Here is a 19,281-nt window from a genome sequence, read left to right as displayed (position 1 = left end):
ATGTTCCAAACTCCTAAATGATTGCGAAGTGAATAATGATAGTGAAGTGGATAATCTTTGGAAAAAAATAGATTGTGAAGGATGCAAAGTCCGTTGCAGGTTTTTCCTCCTCCCCGTCAACTTTGAGTGGGACGGAATGACGTCACATAAACACGGCCTGGCTGCCAAGAAAGTTACAAAATGGAGGCCTCTGAAGTTGCTTATTTCGAGACGAATTTGTTCTGGATAACGGGCACTTCAGAGCCAGAAACGTCGTTGAGTGGAAAAGGTGAATGTTAATTTGTTATAGGCGAAGACAAAAAAAGTAAACCTTTTGGAGTGAACTTCTCCTTTAATATGTAGAACTCCACACACGAATCGCGGTCATAAATAAAACAAGACAAGGAAACCTAAGTTACCATGTGTAGGGGATTAGTTCTATTTCACTTTATATATTTAGTACAACCTCGCGATCTCGCACTCCTGGTGTTCTTGAATTTTTTTTTTTTTTTTTTTTTTTTTTTTTTTTTTTTTTTTGCTTCCCTCAAGGGTTCATAGAGATGGAACGCTTCTGATCCGCTGATGTTTTTCAACTGGCAAAACGAGCGGCTCTCCCCAGAATTCCGAGACAAGCTCGATTTTGATTGGTTTTAAAAGCAAAGAAAAGCGGAAGTAAAACACCACCGACTCGATTAAGCCACGTGTTTTTCAGCTGATCATGCGCAATTCACCTGGAAGTCGGATATTTTTAAACTTTTTATCATTCTCGTCCCCAGTGCTACTCGTCTTAAAATGTCTCTGACCACGTGACCAAAACAAAGGGAGGCTCTTGGGACGAGAATGACTTTTTATCAGAATTTTCCCACACAAAAGTGAAATTACTGCTACATAACAACGATAAAGGATTTCCGAAAAAAAAAATTCAAATCAGGTCTTTGTACAAATTTAGGTATTTTAATACAGCCCTCGTGCTTAATATTCTGCTCTTATTATATATGATTTTAAAGCCGTTTTAGACTTCCAAACTTGGAACTGACAAGACAATTTCTTTTTGGAGGCATTACAGACTGGAGATTCATTAGAGTGTAATTTTTCGCAGATGAGAACAAAAAAAGAGACGAAACTGGAATCTTGAGAGACTGAAAAGACAGCCACTCAACGTGCAATGTTGTAGACGTAATATAGATGCGTATTCGTCTAAAAGATTTCTTCCCATTTCCCTCTTTACTTGCTCTATGTGATAGATTGAAGAAAGCAGCTTGGCTAAATTTCAGAGGTCGAATTCAATCGGCGGCGCCATTTTGCAATTTCTCCCGCCCTTGGTCCACAGTAACGGCCGGTAAATTTGTGTCCACGTTTCTTCCACAACTTTTCAAGTATATAACATGGATTCCTCTTGGATAACTGACACTTTTGGTCTTCAATAGATTCACATGATTCTTGATATTCTTGATTTATTCTTCTAAACGTTATCAATTCTTCTTCAAAAGTGGAGCCCGCCTCGCGAACTTTCCTCCAAAGTGTTTTGTTGAAATGATCATACAGAATGGCATCTGCGCGATTCCAAGTTAGAATGTTTTCCTCAGCTTCTTTTTCAAAGTTTATCTCCTTTTTCTTAGATCTCAACTTGAGGTACACAATATCTTGGAATTCCCAGCACAGCAATCGTTTAAGTAATATCAGTGATTCATCGAAGTATTCTGTTATCATTACCAAATCGAACTCTCTTTCCATTTTGTCGATGTAACTCTTAACCAATTTCATGTTTTGCATATTTTCTTGTTCCAGACCCAGATCATATAAATTTGAGTTTGAAAAATGAAAGAATCTTTCGGGAAACTTGGTCTTATTTAATCTTTTTTGGATTTCTTGTAAGGCATCGGGTGACTTCAGGAATGTGTTGATAGTATTCTCTGGAATGTGAATCAATTTCGAGATGCTGTAGTACAACCAAGCAGATTTAAACTGACTAACAGGGTGCCGAAGGATAGTGATGTACTTTGCTTCTGGTTTGGGAAAAATTGAGTTCACCGTTCCTTTATTAAATCTTATGTGAGAGGCGAAAATCTTTGCTTCGTCACTTTTCACCCGACTTGAGACTTGATTTAATTCGAGAGGCGCTGGCCAGTCCATATCTGCTAGGTCAGGATCCAAAACAATCTTGCAATTTCTGTTGACTCCATATCTAAGGAAAATAGAGCCAGTGGTACTAGAACCTGTCTTATGGGTTCTGAGAAAATAAATGTGGTGTATGGGTTGGCAGCTGGTGGTAGGAAATGCAGGCAGTTCCTCTGTTTCGTTGATTTTCTTCGGCAACTCCGCAACTAGCTTTGAAGTAAATCTGTGAATGTAATTGCGAAAGCGTCGTTATCAATTTACGTGTGCAGAATTTGAAAACCTAATTACTGCACACTATTGATCAGTTATACTAAGAGTAGTCCCTCTTCACAGTCCGTCGTGCGTGAAACGAAAGAAAACTGGGATAAAAAATGGCCTCGCGAACTCCTGGGGTCGAGAAGCACGCGAGCGTCTCGCCCCCAGGATTTGAAGCGGCCATTTTTTTCTCGCGGTTTTCTTTCACGCCACGCACAACGGAATAAGCGAAAGAAGGACTACTCGTAGCCTGTGCACATAATTATCTTTTATTTCAGCTTGAGCGGTTTTCAATTGAATGTCGAAGAAAGCCAAAACTAATTGTTAATCCCTTTAGCCAATCACAAAGGATACAGACAATGAAAGAAAATACCCAAAATGACATTTTTATCAATTCGAATGGAAACTGGTATTATGTTTCTCATATCACAAAAGTTCGAGGTGGAAAATTACTTTCGAGTTCGGAGGGAAGTAAATTAAACGCGAGGGATTCAAGACCTTCCAAAAAGATAATTTACTTTAACAGAACGTTTCGTTGGGTGCTCCTGATCTAAAGAGCGCCTAAGCTGGAAACCGTTAACAAGTATTAAACCTTAAATCTGCATTTATACATCTAGGCTAAAACACAATAATACTCGAACAAACAATAAGAGGAGAACGAGTCACGAACGAGTCACGTGTCGTGGGTCAAAACTCCCTAACTCCCTGGGGTGAACAAACCTCACTAACTCCCTAGGGAAACAACAACTTGAACTTTCGACTCGCACGTGATCAGGTCGTGCTCCTTGAAACCGCGGCAAATTTGTGAGCCAGCCGGCATCAAGCAAATTAACGATTTCTTCGCAGTTTTTTTCTATTTTTGAGTTGACAGGGATAACAAAACACTTAATGACTGGTGCCGTGGGAAACAGTGAGTTTTGTTTCCCCTCAACCTCAATGTTCCCCTTGGCTTCGCCTCGGGGAACATTGAGGGTCTCGGGGAATAACAAAAGTCATTGTTTCCCTTGGGACCAGTCATTAAGAGCGTAACAGTCAATAACAACAGACCCGCTTGAATGCTCGTAAGCTTGCAATCAACGTGTCTTAAGGCCTGTTTACATGGAGGGAGGGTGCCCCGGCTAACTGGGCTACCCGGCTAGAAGGGTTGACACATAGCCCGCCTCTACATGAAACTCACCTAACGATTACGCTAACCGGGACAGTAAGTGGGCTGCGTGGGCTATCTTTTGAGCGGCGGCTAAGCACAACAAACAAAATGGCCGACCAAAGAAACTTTTCGGCGGCAAGTTTAATTTTTTTTATCGCTGAACCTCGCCATAGAGGTAAATCGGCATTTTCTCGCAAACGAGTATGGTGACCTATCATTTTTTCTGTTGTTTTGAACTGAGTAATAAATTTCTCTGTGTAATATAAATATGGACCAATTCTCAGTGTATATACGTAGAACAAAAAACAATCGTCGGAAACGTGAATTTAGCAAGCAGTCGTGACTACAATCATGGTGCTATTATAAGGCTCCTAAACGAACGTGGGGACCCCTCATTTTTACTTCAAAATTTAATTTCCTACAATATAAACAATCAATAGGCAAATGTTCACAAAAATCTCAGTGCAGGTTCTATTTCAGTGGAATGACCTTAAGGTGGTACATGTATGGTACCCTAAAATGGACAAAAAAGTTTGTTCAAATATGGTGAAGAAAGACCAATTGTGTGCTATTGCACTCGAGAAGAGAAATTGAATTTGAAAGTTTTACTCAAAATGGTTGCTATGGAAACCAGCCATAGCCTTTTGAGGTAGTGTTATCTGATACAGTATTGACGCCAACACTAGTAAATTTGTGACAGAGGGAACTTCGCAATCATTACCGCGGACTCCACAGCACTTAGTGAAACCGCCAATTAATTTCATGACTCTTTGCGGCCTCACTCACCGATGTAGGATATAATTTCGGCCAAGTAACGATCTCTACCTTCAATACTTCTCGTTGAAACGATCCTCTGCTGTATGAATCGATAGCATTGTCTATTAGTTTGACGTGAATAAGAACGCACTATTCCGTGACTCGACGTGACTAATCGATTACTTCTCGTTTATCGCGAAATGAAAATTTGCGTTTTGAATAAAACAACACCGATGGTTTATTTTTATTCCATTGATGTCCAGCAGCGAGTAAAAAAAATACACAACTATTTTTACATTTTGGAGGTAACGAGGGTGTCAGGTTGCATACCTTGGCGAAGAAAACAAAAGTATCAAACGACAAACGTTGGCGTGAGGAGCAAAATTATCACATTTTCTACTTCTACGTATTATTGAATTTAAAATGAACGAAACTCAAAGTAAAACTCTACGATAAAATTCAACCGTCTTGATAAACGGTAATTGTAAGTTATTTTTGGGCCTTGAAAGAAAATACAAACATGAAACATACACACTGCTAAGATTATGCCTTATCACCTTTTTGTCCGCTCATATTCTGCAAAGGGGAAAAGGCCTAGTTGACTACCAAGGGAGAGAACGGCAGGGGCGAGGACCTCTGTGACTACTGTATCAGAGCCGTAAATTGAACACTGCACTATCTGAGATTGTCCCACTAGTTAACACTTAAGACTAAACAAGGGATTATATGAAATTTTTTTTAAATTGGAACTGCAGAGAAATTAAAGATGAAAGACATGAATAAACATTAGAGTTACGCACACAACTTTAGCAGTTTACTGAAAGCTACAATCAGGATCGTCTCGAACCAGCTGCTTCTTCCTGCATTGCCATAACTCTATTAAAGACCCATTGAACACTTTAGACGTCGCAAAGAAGTTTGCTTGTGCAAAATAACAATACAAAAGAGATTTTGGAAAATACGAGTAGAGGTAAACGCTTAGCTTCGCCTCTATTCTGAATATTTGATCAAATGGTTCTCGACGTTCAAATTTTACCGAACACGCGATCAAACAAGGTGTTCAAATGGCAAAATGTTTAATTTGGTCACCCAGCAATGTTTGATCGCCAAACGTTTCCCGTTTGCGTGGACAAGGCTTGATATAAAACTATTCCAAAGCGCTTAACACAATGCTTACTTCAAGAATACTGAGAAATGTGTGTAATAAAATATGAAAATATCATATAGTGTACATGTCTGAAGTAGTCAGTTGAAGTAGTCAGGGATTCATCATATACCCTAGGAGCTGTTTTGTGCTGGAAACCGTTAACAAGACCCCTTATGTGCTGAAACCTGACTCACCTTATATCGGGATAAAATCTTGCTGCTAAGTTCTCCCCATAGATAAACACAATTGTTAAAATCAGTAACAGCAGACCTGCTTGAATAGGTCGGCGTTTGAAGTTGAACAGTCTCAGAATTTGAAACTTCATCATGGAATCCTTTTTTTTTCTTTTTTTTTGTCTATTTTCGTGAATCGTCCGTTTAAGGCGCTGGCGGGAGTCAATTCTGCTTTTAGATTCTGCGTCGTGTTCACCCTTTCTCCTCCGTTGTACTCCTTTTTAATCAAAATAATATTTTTCAAGGTTATCAACACAATTTAATTATGCTAGCATTCTTTCAGCGCCCTAGCTACTCAACTTCAAGGAACGACGATGTCCAACCAGAAAGCTCTTGCTACTTTGGTTACCGCTCACATATGAATTTTAATTCTTTACGGCTTAACTGATGCCGCAGTGAGTGAACCTGAAGCGAACGAACGAGGCAGCTCTCTAATCGGGAATAGGTCACATTGTAGGGGCCTTGAACACGTTTTTGCGAAACGCAACGAATTGTGGTAGCGGTAAGATCAAAGACGCAAGGAACTGTGATTATGCGCGAATGGCAGAATTAAGATGCGCAGTCTGATCTTATGCTCTCTCTCTTGCATCGTTGGTCGCAGTGTACGACGGTGAGTGACAGTTTTCTGCTGTGTATATTGTTATTTTTGACGCTTCTTTTATCGTTCCTGTTTTCCGTTATAAACTATTTTCATTACTTTAACTTGTAAAATGTACTATAAGAGAATCTTTGTTTACAGCTCAAGCAGTTTAAGGCCTGGAGGCAAAGTAGAATTATGGTTGAGCAGCTATATCTCTTGTTGTATTTGTTTCATCTAGCTGAAATTTTCCCTGATTATAAAAGTCGACGTCCTGCCTTGCCCTGACATATTGTTTTGAACACGTGACATGTTACGAGATCATTTTGTTAAAATTTAGTAAATAATAATGATTGCGAATTGGTGGCGAATTTCAATTGTATCGGTCAAAAAATGAGCGTTCTCGATGCATATTTATAACATAGCGCGCGCGTTGGTCCTGTCTAATTCCTATTGAGCCATCATGGTAAAAATCTTTATGTACGCACGGCCGTGCTCAATAAAATGACGTGTGCAGTTTCAGTTTAGCTGCAAAGTTTCCGTCGAGTTTAGTTTCCTTTTGTTTAAGTTTCGGCAATGTGAAGACTATTCTCAACAATCCAAACTCTACTTCGGGCCTTTGACTTTTGTCAAGCTAAGATGTTTACTTAAACGTGAGTATTTTGACTTTGTTTGTCTAAATTTTCATCGAGTATTTTTGACTTTGCTTGCCTACATTTTCATAATAATTATTAATTCGAAGAAGCGAATTTTTCATTGACAATTTTACAAACCAGGTTATTCGTTTTCGTTCAACTGTTGCTCAACTGATTGTGGCGTGTTAGGATCTAATCTAATCCTAATGACCTTTGTTTTCCTGCACCGCGCATTGTGAAAACTAATCGTAGTCAATCACAAATAAAACATGTTTTAGCGCCCAAGTTGTTGTCGCCATGGTATAAAAGAATTGGTTCATGCTTTTAGCTGTGCGTATATCGAGTTATGGATGCACTTGGGAAGTTTGGAGAGCACTCAAGAAGCTAGAGTTGCTCTCGGCTATCGCCTCGAGCAACTCTTACGCTTCTTTCGTGCTCTCCAAACTTCCCGCTTGCATCCATAACTCGATATACGCACGCTAAGCATGAATCAATCTTTAATTAAGCTATCTACCTTCAGTACCTTGCTGCGTTTGCAATGATCTCCCTTGATTTCGTTTTCAGAGGATGTAAATGATCAAAAGTCGAATTGTTTTTTTTAAATTGACCTTTGACTCTTTAAAATTTTTCTACGAAAAGAGGGACGGTCATTCCAAACGTGAGAGGATGCAAATAATTGACCTGCATCTAAAACGTGTTTCGCTGGATGAGTATCACTAAAAACCGCCATTATTACGACGCTTTTAACAAGTAATTATAATTATCGAGTTATGCATGTCTTAACAGCTTTTTTACAAATTATTATTTTCCGGTCCATTTGGGTTATGAAGGTACAAATAGTAACTGAAGAGTTAACTTACAGTTCTTAAAGAGTTATATTTATGATAACGAAAGATTTGGAAAACCAATTCAGGATAAAAAGTAGCGAAATTAAAACATAAAGTTTCGGCGACGACATGTCACCTTGAGTCAAATGTAAATTATTAAGTGCAGTATCGTCATATAAAGAAAGGAAAGTGTTTTCCCCTATCTCACTTTATTCTTATGTAGTTTCACACTTTTGTTCTTTGTATAACGTTACTAAACTTACAATAATTTACATTTGATAATGGTGACATGTCGTGGCCGAAACGTCATGGTTTAGTATCGCTACTTTTTATCCTAAATAATTATAAGGATGTCGATCCTTGTTTCGCGGATACAATCCGAAGGAACATGGACCAGGGTTGGTTGACTGGTGCGGTTTTTATTGACTTGCGCCTGAAAGCATTTGATACCGTCAACCATGAAGTAATGCTAAACAAACTGCGGGGTTTAGGAGTGATGGATGGTGAACATGAGTGGTTTAGAAATTATCTATAGAATCACACCCAAATTGTAGAATTTCAGGGTGTGTCTAGTGCTGATGAACCTGCATCTGTTGGAGTCCCACAGGGGTCAATTTTAGGGCGGCTGTTATTTATCCTCCATTTGAACGATCATCCCAGTGCGGCGATGGAGTGCAGTATTCTCATGTATGCTGACGATCAGATACCGTAGTATTTTTCTCAGCTCCTGAACTATCTGTTATCCAGGCTACCTTAGTGAAGGAGCTGCAAGCCATTGAATGTTGGCTTCATTGAAATAGTTCATTTCTCAACATAACTAAGACTGAGGCGATGCTGTTTGGAACTCCGCCGAAACTTGCTAAGATAAATCAGTTCTCGGTCACTATCAGTGGGTCTGCCATAAAGCGCGTTACTGAGTTTAGATATTTGGGTGGTACCTTTGATGAGCACCTCACTCGCTTCTGCAGAGCTTCTATAGTTCCGCTGTTTACTTCCCCGCAACACGCCCAGGCTCCAAGACAATACTCTAATATCGGTCTAATCATTGAAATATAAATGGCATTAACACTACGTAAAGTGATATAGTGGCGTGCACGGCCTAACATACCGACCCGCCTACCAGCCTTAAAAACAATAGCTTTAACGTGTTCATTGAAGCGAGTAGGAAGAATAGTAATAAAGACATCTAGTGGTGACACTGCTATGGAAGCTTTAAAATCGCTAAGTCTTAGGATCAGGCGCGATAAACATATCGCCTGTGAGGAAATGCCCCGGGAGGGGACGGGGGGTACTCCCTTATATGGGCTATATAGGTATGTGCGACCCCAAAGGGTATGGTTTTTCAGTCGTTTTGGTCATAGATAGGGTATCGATTTTAGCTTATTTTAGCCATTTTGGTCATAAATAGAGTATGGATTTTGCACTCTAACCTTGATATGGGTATTTTTTTATACGAAGAAGCCACTTTCTTTTTTTTTTTTTTTTTTTTTTTCAATACTAAGCCATGTGTTTGTCAGCTGGGAATGCGCAATAAAACCAGAAGTCCGTCTTTCTGCTTTTTATCAGAACTTTCCCACACAAAAAAGGATTCCTGAAAAAAAACAAATTCAAACAAGATTTTTGTACAAGCTTAAGTATTTTGATACAGTCCTTGTCTGCAGCCTCTAAATAGCCTTTCGTTATAATATTATTCTCTCAATACAACCTCCTTCCCAGGGTCTCTCATCATTTCCGCCTTCCCTGAGCGAGAGAGGAGAGGAGTCTTGTTCCGGGAGAGTGGGATGATAACAGACCATGGGAACGAGGTTGCTCTCAATATATATGATTTTAAAGCCGTTTTCCACTTCAAAACTAGTTAAACTTGTTTGACTTGCCAAAGACCTGATTGTCAATATACAACTTCCCTATACCGATCTCTATAACTGAATTTCCTATGATCGTTCTCGAGAGAAATTGGACAAGACGATTTCGTTTTGGGGATACTACAGACTGAAGATTCATTCCAGTGTAATGTTTCGCAGATGAAAACAAAAAAAGACACGCAACTGGAATCTTGAGAGACTGAAAAGACAGCCACTCAACATGCTATGTTGAAGACGCAATCTAGATGCGTAGTCATCTAAGCGATTTCTTCCCATTTCCCTCTTTACTTTCTCTATGGAATAAATTGAAGAAGGCAGCTTGGCTAAATTTCAGAGGTCAAATTCAATCGGCGGCGCCATTTTGCGATTTCTCCCGCCCTTGGTCCACAGTAAGGGCCGGTAAATTTGTGTCCACGTTTCTTCCACAACTCTTCAAGTATATCACATGGATTCTTCTTGGATAAATTGCACTTTTGGTCTCCAGTAGACTTACATGATTCTTGATATTCTTGATTTATTCTTCTAAACGTTATCAATTCTTCTTCAAAAATGGAGCCCGCCTCGCGAACTTTCCTCCAAAATGTTTTGTTGAAATGATCATACAGAATGGCATCTGCCCGATTCCAAGTTAGAATATTGTTCTCGACTTCTTTTTCAAAGTTGATCTTCTTTTTCTTAGATCTCAACTTGAGGTACACAATATCTTGGAATTCCCAGCACAGCAATCGTTTAAGTAATATCAGTGATTCATCAAAGTATTCTGTTATCATTACCAAATCGAACTCTCTTTCTATTTTGTCGATGTAACTCTTAACCAATTTCATGTTTTGCATATTTTCTTGTTCCAGACCCAGATCATATAAATTTGAGTTTGAAAAATGAAAGAATCTTTCGGGAAACTTGGTCTTATTTAATCTTTTTTGGATTTCTTGTAAGGCATCGGGTGACTTCAGGAATGTGTTGATAGTATTCTCTGGAATGTGTGTCAATTTCGAGATTTTGTAGTACAACCAGGCAGATTTAAACTGGCTAACAGGGTGCCGAAGGATAGTGATGTACTTTGCCTCTGGTTTAAGGAAAATTGAGTTCACCGGTCTTTTATTAAATCTTATATGAGAGGCGAAAATCTTTGCTTCGTCACTTTTCACCAGACTTGAGACTTGATTTAATTCGAGAGGTGCTGGCCAGTGCATATCTGCCAGATCAGGATCCAAAACAATCTTGCGATTTCTGTTGACTCCATAGCTGAGGAGAATAGTCCCAACTGTACTAGAACCTGTCTTATGAGTTCTGAGAAAATAAACGTGGTGTATGGGTTGGCAGCTGGTGGCAGGAAATGCAGACAATTGCTCAGTTTCGTTGATTTTCTTCTGCAACTCCGAAACTAGCTTTGAAGTAGATCTATGAATGGAAAGCATCGTTATCAATTTACGTGTGCAGAATTTGAGAACATTATTACTGCACACCATTGATCAGTGAACATAATTGTCTTTTAGTATATACCACACAAGTGAATAGTGCTTTTCGCGCGCTCTGATTGGTTAACTCCGAGGTGATTAGCAAGTACTATTCACCTCCGAGCAGCCGGCGCTAGAGATTTTAAAAGTTCCGACCGCTTGTCACACATAAAATAAAGTTTTGGTCCGCTAATTATTCAGCTTGTGTGGTATATACTAAAACAATTATTCACCTCAGTGTCGGTGAAAGTGATGGATATTTACCCGCTTCGCGGCTCGGTAAATATCCACCACTATTCACCTGCGCTTCGGTGATTGTTAATTATTTCAACTTGAGCAGTTTTCAATTCAGTGTCGTAATTAAAAAGCCAAAACCACAGTAATAATCGCTCTAGCCAATCACAAAGGACACAGACAATACAGTGACCAAAATGGCTCCCTGACGAGAAGTTTTCACGCCAAAAACGCAAGCTTATGTGCCGAAAGCTTTGCTATCGACCGCCCTCTCAAAATTTCGCTTGAACTCTGTATTTACTCATCGAACACTTTGAGGGCTTACGATTGAGACTTTTCCTTTAATTGTTTTTAACCTCCCATGAGCGGACACCCACGAAAGCTAAGAAATTGGGCCTGTCTTTTGAAGATAATCGTAAAACATTTGTAAGCATTAACTGTATCACTGCCTTTTGTTGCAGTAAACCGGACTGTTAATGCTAATGTTAATCAGTACTGGCTGCAATTATGGTCTTTTCTTTAATCACCGAGGGCCAGTCCTAGAACTGCAGTATGCAGTACTTTATACATACAGTTATCGCCATTATCGTAGCATTGCATAATTGCAAGGCAATAAAACAAAAAATAATAATTTGGTGGTATTTTTGCATTCCCAATGTTTAGGCGGTCACCTTTTTCTTACAACTCTTGTGGCCGCTTTCGAGCACTATTTTCGTAAGCGGCCTGCTCCAGTTATGCACAGCGTTTTCGCGTCCTAGGGGTGTCCGCTTACGAGAGCTTCCACTGTATTTTGTTTGAAAGCATGGCTTTAATAGCTATATTTAGTTTGTTAGTGTGATATATCGTCTGGTTGAGGGTAGTTCTGAATAGAGCTATTGTTGGTGACTTTGCGAGCTGTCAGTTACAATAATTATTGGGCAGTCTTTTGATACCATTTCCAGTAGTATGACTAATAGCAATATGAAAAATTCCAAAACGCTTAGCGCAACCCGTAATACACAAACGGTTTTCGCTAGAATACTTTATGAAGCTCGGTAAGTTTATTTTAGGCTGCGCTCTGACAGAAAACGTTTATCTCAGTTGCGTAATTCTTGGGAACTTGAGTCTTCTGTTGTTGTCGCCTCGCGAAAATCATAGCAAGCCTTTTTCCGCTACCCAAAACGACAATTTTATCAATACGAATGAAAAGTGGCGTTATATTTCTCATATCACGACAGTTCGAGGTGAAAAATCAGTTGAGCGCGGGGTATTAAATTTAACAGAACGTTTCGTTGACTTTCGTTTTAACAGAACGTTTCGTTGCTCTTGATCTATGGGCAGCCAAGCTGGAAACCGTTAACAAGTTACCTTATAAATGCACATACACGTAAGTTTAAACCAGACTCACCTTAGACTGGGGTAAAATCTTATCCTTAAACTTTTTCCATCAGAGTCAAACTCAATAATACTCCAACAAATAATTACAATCAATAACAACAGACCCGCTTGAATGCGCCTAAACTTGCAAGGCTTCGTCATTGAATCGAGTTAACGTATTTTGTTATGCCCTATTTTCGTGATTCTTCCCGTCAAGATTTGCTGGTCGGGTCGATCCACCGCTTTTAACCTATTTTACAGTTAATTATGCGTGCATTCTTTCATTGCACTATTCAGCTCCAGGGAGCCCATTTCTCGCCCTGACCCCAGCGTGCCTCCAACACTGAACAAAACAATCTTTTATTCACACTATTCAGGTACAAAGGAAAGGTAAGACAAAAAAGGAACTATAGAAAACCTAATGATAAAGATTATATATATTCAATTTGAGTCAGTGTGCAACGGCCAAACTGAAGTAGCAAAGCTTTCGAGTTGGCTGCTGCTTATTTACAAATAAAGAAAGGAACGAACGAAGGAAACAAATAATATTTAAGACTAAACTAATTCACAAAGCAAGAAATGAGAACAGAAAGAAAATGTCACATTAAAGATTACTTTCAGAAAAGTCAAAAAACGATATTAGATACGACGACAAAATGAATTATAATTGGAAGTTCAAAACTATGACTGACAATTGCGGAGATGATTTTTATACCTCTTTTTAAAGCAACTAGTAGAGAGTCGTTTCAAGTTTGTCGGTACCGTTTCCCATAATTTAGAGGCTACATATACAAAGGTAAATTTGGTCCGTACTTTTGGTCGATGAAAATTATCCTGGGAGGCGTATCTGGTGTTATACTTGTGTAAACTAGAAACTGTTGGGAGAGAATCGTAAAGTAGTGACGGAATATTGAAAGGCTTGTTAAATATCTTATGTGCGGGTACACTTGTACCTAGCGCTTTGATTTTCGAAAGAAAAGCGTAATAACAGCATGTCAGCAGTCCAGATATGTCGCAAAAGGCATAATGTTATTATGATATTCACCTGCACGTCCATTGCTGCTACTGTAGTGAAAGCTGAACGAACAAAAGAAAAAACGGAGCGCGGAGCAAGCAAGAAGCCCCACTAGACGCTGTTTTGAGTCAATGTAAAACGCAGACTGCGGACTGAGGATAAAATGCATGCTGCAGACCAGGGATGAAATGCGCGCAGACTGAGGAGTGCAGAATTCTCATTGTCGAGTGCTAACTGTAAACACACTAACTGGAGCGTTATTCGGAGTGAGTTTGAACTCCAGTTAACCTGAATATAACTTAGGTTAGCTTGAATAAATCTCCGGTTTAGCCTGTTTACGGTTAGCTCTCAATAATTCATGAAAATGCTAACATTTATAGAGACACAGCTCAGAGACAATGCAATAACATACAGAACAACATTTTTCGATAACCAAAATGCGCTTCGCTTGCAGAAATCTTTTTTCCGAATTCACCGGGAGCGTGTTCGAAGGCTACTACTGAAACTTTCTTCCGATATACCTACGGTTTATATTGCCACGAAGCAGATTTTGTTTCACAACAGCGTAGGCTTTATTGGGTATCTTCGTCAGGCTTACCGGCAGAGGTGGCTAAGTCTTTCAAACGTCTTCAAGGTTTTGCAAGTCTTTTTACCAGTGAAGTTGGCATAAGTTACACGTGAATCACAAGGCAAGTCGGTATAAGCTGCAATCGTCAGAGAAACCTAATTTACTAAAACTAACTAAATCAAATATCTTTGTTATGCATAAAAGGTGACTTCAGCAGTTCGAATTGTCCAAAATAAGAGATTTTTTTATATCTGATCATCATATCTTGGTATGTTTACTTTTGCAAAAATTTGTATTCGAAGAGATTTCTATGCAGAGGAATGCATAAAAAAGAAAGTAAACAGACAGAAAACTAACTATGATTTTGGTGTAGGTCCTGATGAAAAGTGAATTAAGTTTTACACTGAAAGAGCATAGAAAATTGAGTTTAAACTCACGAATTGAGAACAAAGGACCTCGAAGGTGTTAGAAATGTAGAAGTCAGCAAGATTTTAATGAGTTTCAGAAAACTCCTCATTATGCATAAATGTGTGACCTGGATTCAACCTAAAGTAAATTTTTATCTTTAAGGATATTGCTTCTCAAGAGGCACGCCAGCTGAAATCACGTTTTCGGATGTAATGTTAGCTAATGTTTGTTTCCTAAATGAAAGTAACGTAAATAGCAACAGAAATAGAGTTCGTTGAAGTTTGGTTGTTTGTCCTGACTCACAGATTAAAGTAAACCTCAATAATGATGGAGGAAATACGTGTTTGTAGAATATGTCCAGCTAAATCGTTTCTGAGAGTTTAGCCGTAAGATTGAAGTTAAGGGTAGGTTGTCCGAAGACATTACGAAATCGTTAGCTAAACTTAAAATAATCCAAATTCCAGGACATTCATATGAACAGTTCTAACATGTAAAAGCTGTTGTAAGTCAAAACATAAAGAAAAGCTGTTGAGACACAGTTAGCTACGATAAACACACAAGACTCTCACAATCTAGATAAGAGTATATTGAGTAAATATTATCAATTATCTAAAAGTAAACAAACCACAAACGAGTTTCCTCCAAAAGCTATTAGCATTTTTTCGATGTTTTCTTTTCGTTTAACCTTTGATTGTTGGCTAAAATTAACATAGAACGGAGCTCCGAACTGTTCTTAAAAGAACATATTTCTTTTCTTGGTGGTTTATTAACCTTTTGATGATCCCTTAAGCATTTTCTTACACACTGTTAAGGTTTAGTAAATACCATTGATATATTTTATTCTCCAAAAACGAACCCACAATAATAGAAATAGGAAAATCCTCTCCTACAAGCAAACCGAAGTACTGAAAGAATATCAGGGAATATGTCCCGTCATAATCAGTTCTATCGATGGCAGGAGAAATACCTGAATGAATGAAATACCTAGTTAATCAATTATGAATAAATGTCGCTCGAGAATATATCAAATGAAAACAATGCCAATTAAAGAAATATCAAATAGATCCCAAACATATAATAAAATTCGTCCCAACAATATGGTTCTGAACTATAGGGGAAGTTTGGATAGTAAGTCTTTGAGTTCTTTAATTACATACTGATCCTCGTCTGCAGCCCCTAAATAGTCCCTAGTATTTAATTTTCTACTTTCATTATGATTTCAAAGCCATCTTTGATTTCAAAACTTGTTAACATGTTTAACTTACCCAAGACCTCATTGACGATATTCAACATTTCATTCTTATGATAGTGCTTAGGAAAAATTTGACCAGACATGTTTCCTTTTTAGAGGTAGTACGTACTGGAGTTTTCAGTAAAGCGGAGCTCGAGAGAAACTGGAATCTGGAATCTTACATTTAGTGACGAAATATTTATAAAACTGAAAGACAGACAACTAAATTTCTCTCTTGTAGAGGCAATCTACTGATTCTAGGTGCGTATTCGTCTATTTTTTTTTTTTTTTCAGATTTGCCCCTTTACTTTCCACATATGATAAACTGAAGAAGGCAGCTTGGCTAAATTTCAGAGGTCGAATTCACTCGGCGGCGCCATTTTGCAATTTCTCCCGCCCTGGGTCCGCAGTAACGGCCGGTAAATTTGTGTCCACGTTTCTTCCACAACTCTTCAGTTATACCACATGGATTCTTCTTGGATAATTGGCACTTTTGGTCTTTAGTAGACTTACATGATTCTCGATATTCTTGATTTATTCTTCTAAACATTTTTAATTCTTCATCAAAAGTGGAGCCCGCCGCGCGAACTTTCCTCCAAAATGTTTTGTTGAAATGATCATACAGAATGACATCTGCCCGATTCCAAGTTAGAATATTGTTCTCGACTTCTTTTCCAAAGTTTATCTCCTTTTTCTTAGATCTCAATTTGAAGTACACAATATCTTGGAATTCCCAGCACAGCAATCGTTTAAGTAATATCAGTGATTCATCGAAGTATTCTGTTATCATTACCAAATCGAACTCTCTTTCCATTTTGTCGATGTAACTCTTAACCAATTTCATGTTTTGCATATTTTCTTGTTCCAGACCCAGATCATATAAATTTGAGTTTAAAAAATGAAAGAATCTTTCGGGAAACTTGGTCTTATGTAATCTTTTTTGGATTTCTTGTAAGGCATCGGGTGACTTCAGGAATGTGTTGATAGTATTCTCTGGAATGTCTGTCAATTTCGAGATGCTGTAGTACAACCAGGCAGATTTAAACTGGCTAATAGGGTACCGGAGGATAGTGATGTACTTTGCCTCTGGTTTGGGGAAAATTGAGTTCACCGGTCCTTTGTTAAATCTTATATGAGAGGCGAAGATCTTTGCTTCGTCGCTTTTCACCAGACTTGAGACTTGATTTAATTCGAGAGGCGCTGGCCAGTCCATATCTGCCAGATCAGGATCCATAACAATCTTGCGATTTCTGTTGACTCCATAGCTAAGGAGAATAGAGCCAGTGGTACTAGAACCTGTCTTATGGGTTCTGAGAAAATAAATGTGGTGCATGGGTTGGCAGCTGGTGGCAGGAAATGCAGGCAGTTTCCTTGTTTCGTTGGTTTTCTTCTGCAACTTCGCAACTAGCTTTGAAGTAGATCTGTGAATGTAATTGCGAAAGCGTCGTTATCAATTTACGTGTGCGGAATTTGAAAACCTAATTACTGCACACTATTGATCAGTTATACTAAGAGTAGTCCCTCTTCACAGTCCGTCGTGCGTGAAACGAAAGAAAACTGGGATAAAAAATGGCCTCGCGAACTCCTGGGGTCGAGAAGCACGCGAGCGTCTCGCCCCCAGGATTTGAAGCGGCCATTTTTTTCTCGCGGTTTTCTTTCACGCCACGCACAACGGAATAAGCGAAAGAGGGACTACTCGAAGCCTGTGCACATAATTATCTTTTATTTCAGCTTGAGCGGTTTTCAATTGAATGTCGAAGAAAGCCAAAACTAATTGTTAATCCCTTTAGCCAATCACAAAGGATACAGACAATGAAAGAAAATACCCAAAATGACATTTTTATCAATTCGAATGGAAACCGGTATTATGTTTCTCATATCACAAAAGTTCGAGGTGGAAAATTACTTTCGAGTTCGGAGGGAAATAAATTAAACGCGAGAGATTCAAGACCTTCCAAAAAGATAATTTACTTTAACAGAACGTTTCGTTGGGTGCTCCTGATCTAAAGAGCGCCTAAGCTGGAAACCGTTAACAAGTATTAAACCTTAAATCTGCATTTATACATCTAGGCTAAAACACAATAATACTCGAACAAACAATTTTGTTATACCTCCCAACCCAAATACGTGTTCCGATTAGAGGAGAACGTGTCACGTGTCGTGGGTCAAAACTCACTAACTCACTAGGGAAACAACAACTTGACTCGCTTTCGACTCGCACGTGATCAGGTCGTGCTCCTTGAAACCGCGGCAAATTTGTGAGCCAGCCGGCATCAAGCAAATTAACGATTTCTTCGCAGTTTTTTTCTATTTTTGAGTTGAGAGGGATAACAAAACACTTAATGACTGGTGCCGTGGGAAACAGTGAGTTTTGTTTCCCCTCAACCTCAATGTTCCCCTTGGCTTCGCCTCGGGGAACACTGAGGGTCTCGGGGAAACAAAATTCATTGTTTCTCTTGGGACCAGTCATTAAGAGCTTAACAGTCAATAACAACAGACCCGCTTGAATGCTCGCAAGCTTGCAATCAACTTTACATGGAGGGAGGGTGCCCCGGCTAACTGGGCTACCCGGCTAGAAGGGTTGACACATAGCCCGCCTTTACATGAAACTCACCTAACGGTTAGGCTAACCAGGACAGTAAGTGGGCTGCGTGGGCTATCTTTTGAGCGGCCGCTAAGCACAACAAACAAAATGACCGACCAAAGAAACTTTTTGGCGGCAAGTTTAATTTTTTTATCGCTGAACCTCACCATAGAGGTAAATCGGCATTTTCTCGCAAACTAGTATGGTGACCTATCATTTTTTCTGTTGTTTTGAACTGAGTAATAAATTTCTCTGTGTAATATAAATATGGACCAATTCTCAGTGTAGAACAAAAAACAATCGTCGGAAACGTGAATTTAGCAAGCAGTCGTTACTACAATCATCATGATGGTGGTATTATAAGGATTTATTGGGTATAAACAAGGTGCTGTTACTCCTAAACGAACGTAAGGACCCCTCATTTTTACTTCAAAATTTAATTTCCTACAATATAAACAATCAATAGGCAAATGTTCACAAAAATCTCAGTGCAGGTTCTATTTCAGTGGAATGACCTTAAGGTGGTATGGTACCCTAAAATGGACCAAAAAGTTTGTTCAAATATGGTGAAGAAAGACCAATTGTGTGCTATTGCACTCGAGAAGAGAAATTAAATTTTGAAAGTTTTACTCAAAATGGTTGCTATGGTTGCTATTAGAGATGAAAGACATGAATAAACATTGGAGTTGCGCACTCAACTTTAGCAGTTTACTGAAAGCTACAGTCTGGATCGTCTGACCAGCTGCTTATTCCTGCATTGCCATAACTCTATTAAAGAGACCCACACTTTAGACGTCGGAAAGAAGTTTGCTTGTGCAAAATAACAATACAAAAGAGATTTTGGAAAATACGAGTAGAGGTAAACGCGTAGCTTAACGATGAGCCCCTCGAC

At 38.9% G+C, this 19,281-nt stretch overlaps 3 protein-coding genes across 3 annotated transcripts; all 3 read right to left on the bottom strand.

Moving 5' to 3' along the window:
• Nucleotides 1–1,242: 1,242 nt before the first annotated feature.
• Nucleotides 1,243–5,727, bottom strand: LOC145503436 (galactose-3-O-sulfotransferase 3-like). The gene is made up of 2 exons (XM_081482899.1): nucleotides 5,597–5,727; nucleotides 1,243–2,320 (listed from the first exon to the last, which is right to left on the bottom strand). The coding sequence occupies exons 1-2, from the start codon at nucleotides 5,725–5,727 to the stop codon at nucleotides 1,243–1,245; spliced, it is 1,209 nt and encodes a 402-aa protein (XP_081339025.1).
• A 2,181-nt stretch (nucleotides 5,728–7,908) lies between these two features.
• LOC145503438 (galactose-3-O-sulfotransferase 3-like) lies at nucleotides 7,909–11,739 on the bottom strand. Its single transcript, XM_081482901.1, has one exon. It carries the CDS (start codon nucleotides 11,003–11,005, stop codon nucleotides 9,860–9,862), a length of 1,146 nt encoding a protein of 381 aa, XP_081339027.1. The 5' UTR covers nucleotides 11,006–11,739; the 3' UTR covers nucleotides 7,909–9,859.
• A 3,477-nt stretch (nucleotides 11,740–15,216) lies between these two features.
• On the bottom strand, nucleotides 15,217–18,565 carry LOC145502976 (galactosylceramide sulfotransferase-like). Its single transcript, XM_081482396.1, has 2 exons — nucleotides 18,192–18,565; nucleotides 15,217–18,143 (listed from the first exon to the last, which is right to left on the bottom strand). Exon 2 carries the CDS (start codon nucleotides 17,136–17,138, stop codon nucleotides 16,149–16,151), a length of 990 nt encoding a protein of 329 aa, XP_081338522.1. The 5' UTR covers nucleotides 17,139–18,143; nucleotides 18,192–18,565; the 3' UTR covers nucleotides 15,217–16,148.
• Between the last annotated feature and the right edge of the window lie 716 nt (nucleotides 18,566–19,281).

This window comes from Orbicella franksi, chromosome 11 (assembly GCF_964199315.1).
Source record: "Orbicella franksi chromosome 11, jaOrbFran1.1, whole genome shotgun sequence".
NCBI lineage: Eukaryota > Metazoa > Cnidaria > Anthozoa > Scleractinia > Merulinidae > Orbicella > Orbicella franksi.
This window is presented reverse-complemented; position numbering and strand designations above follow the sequence as displayed.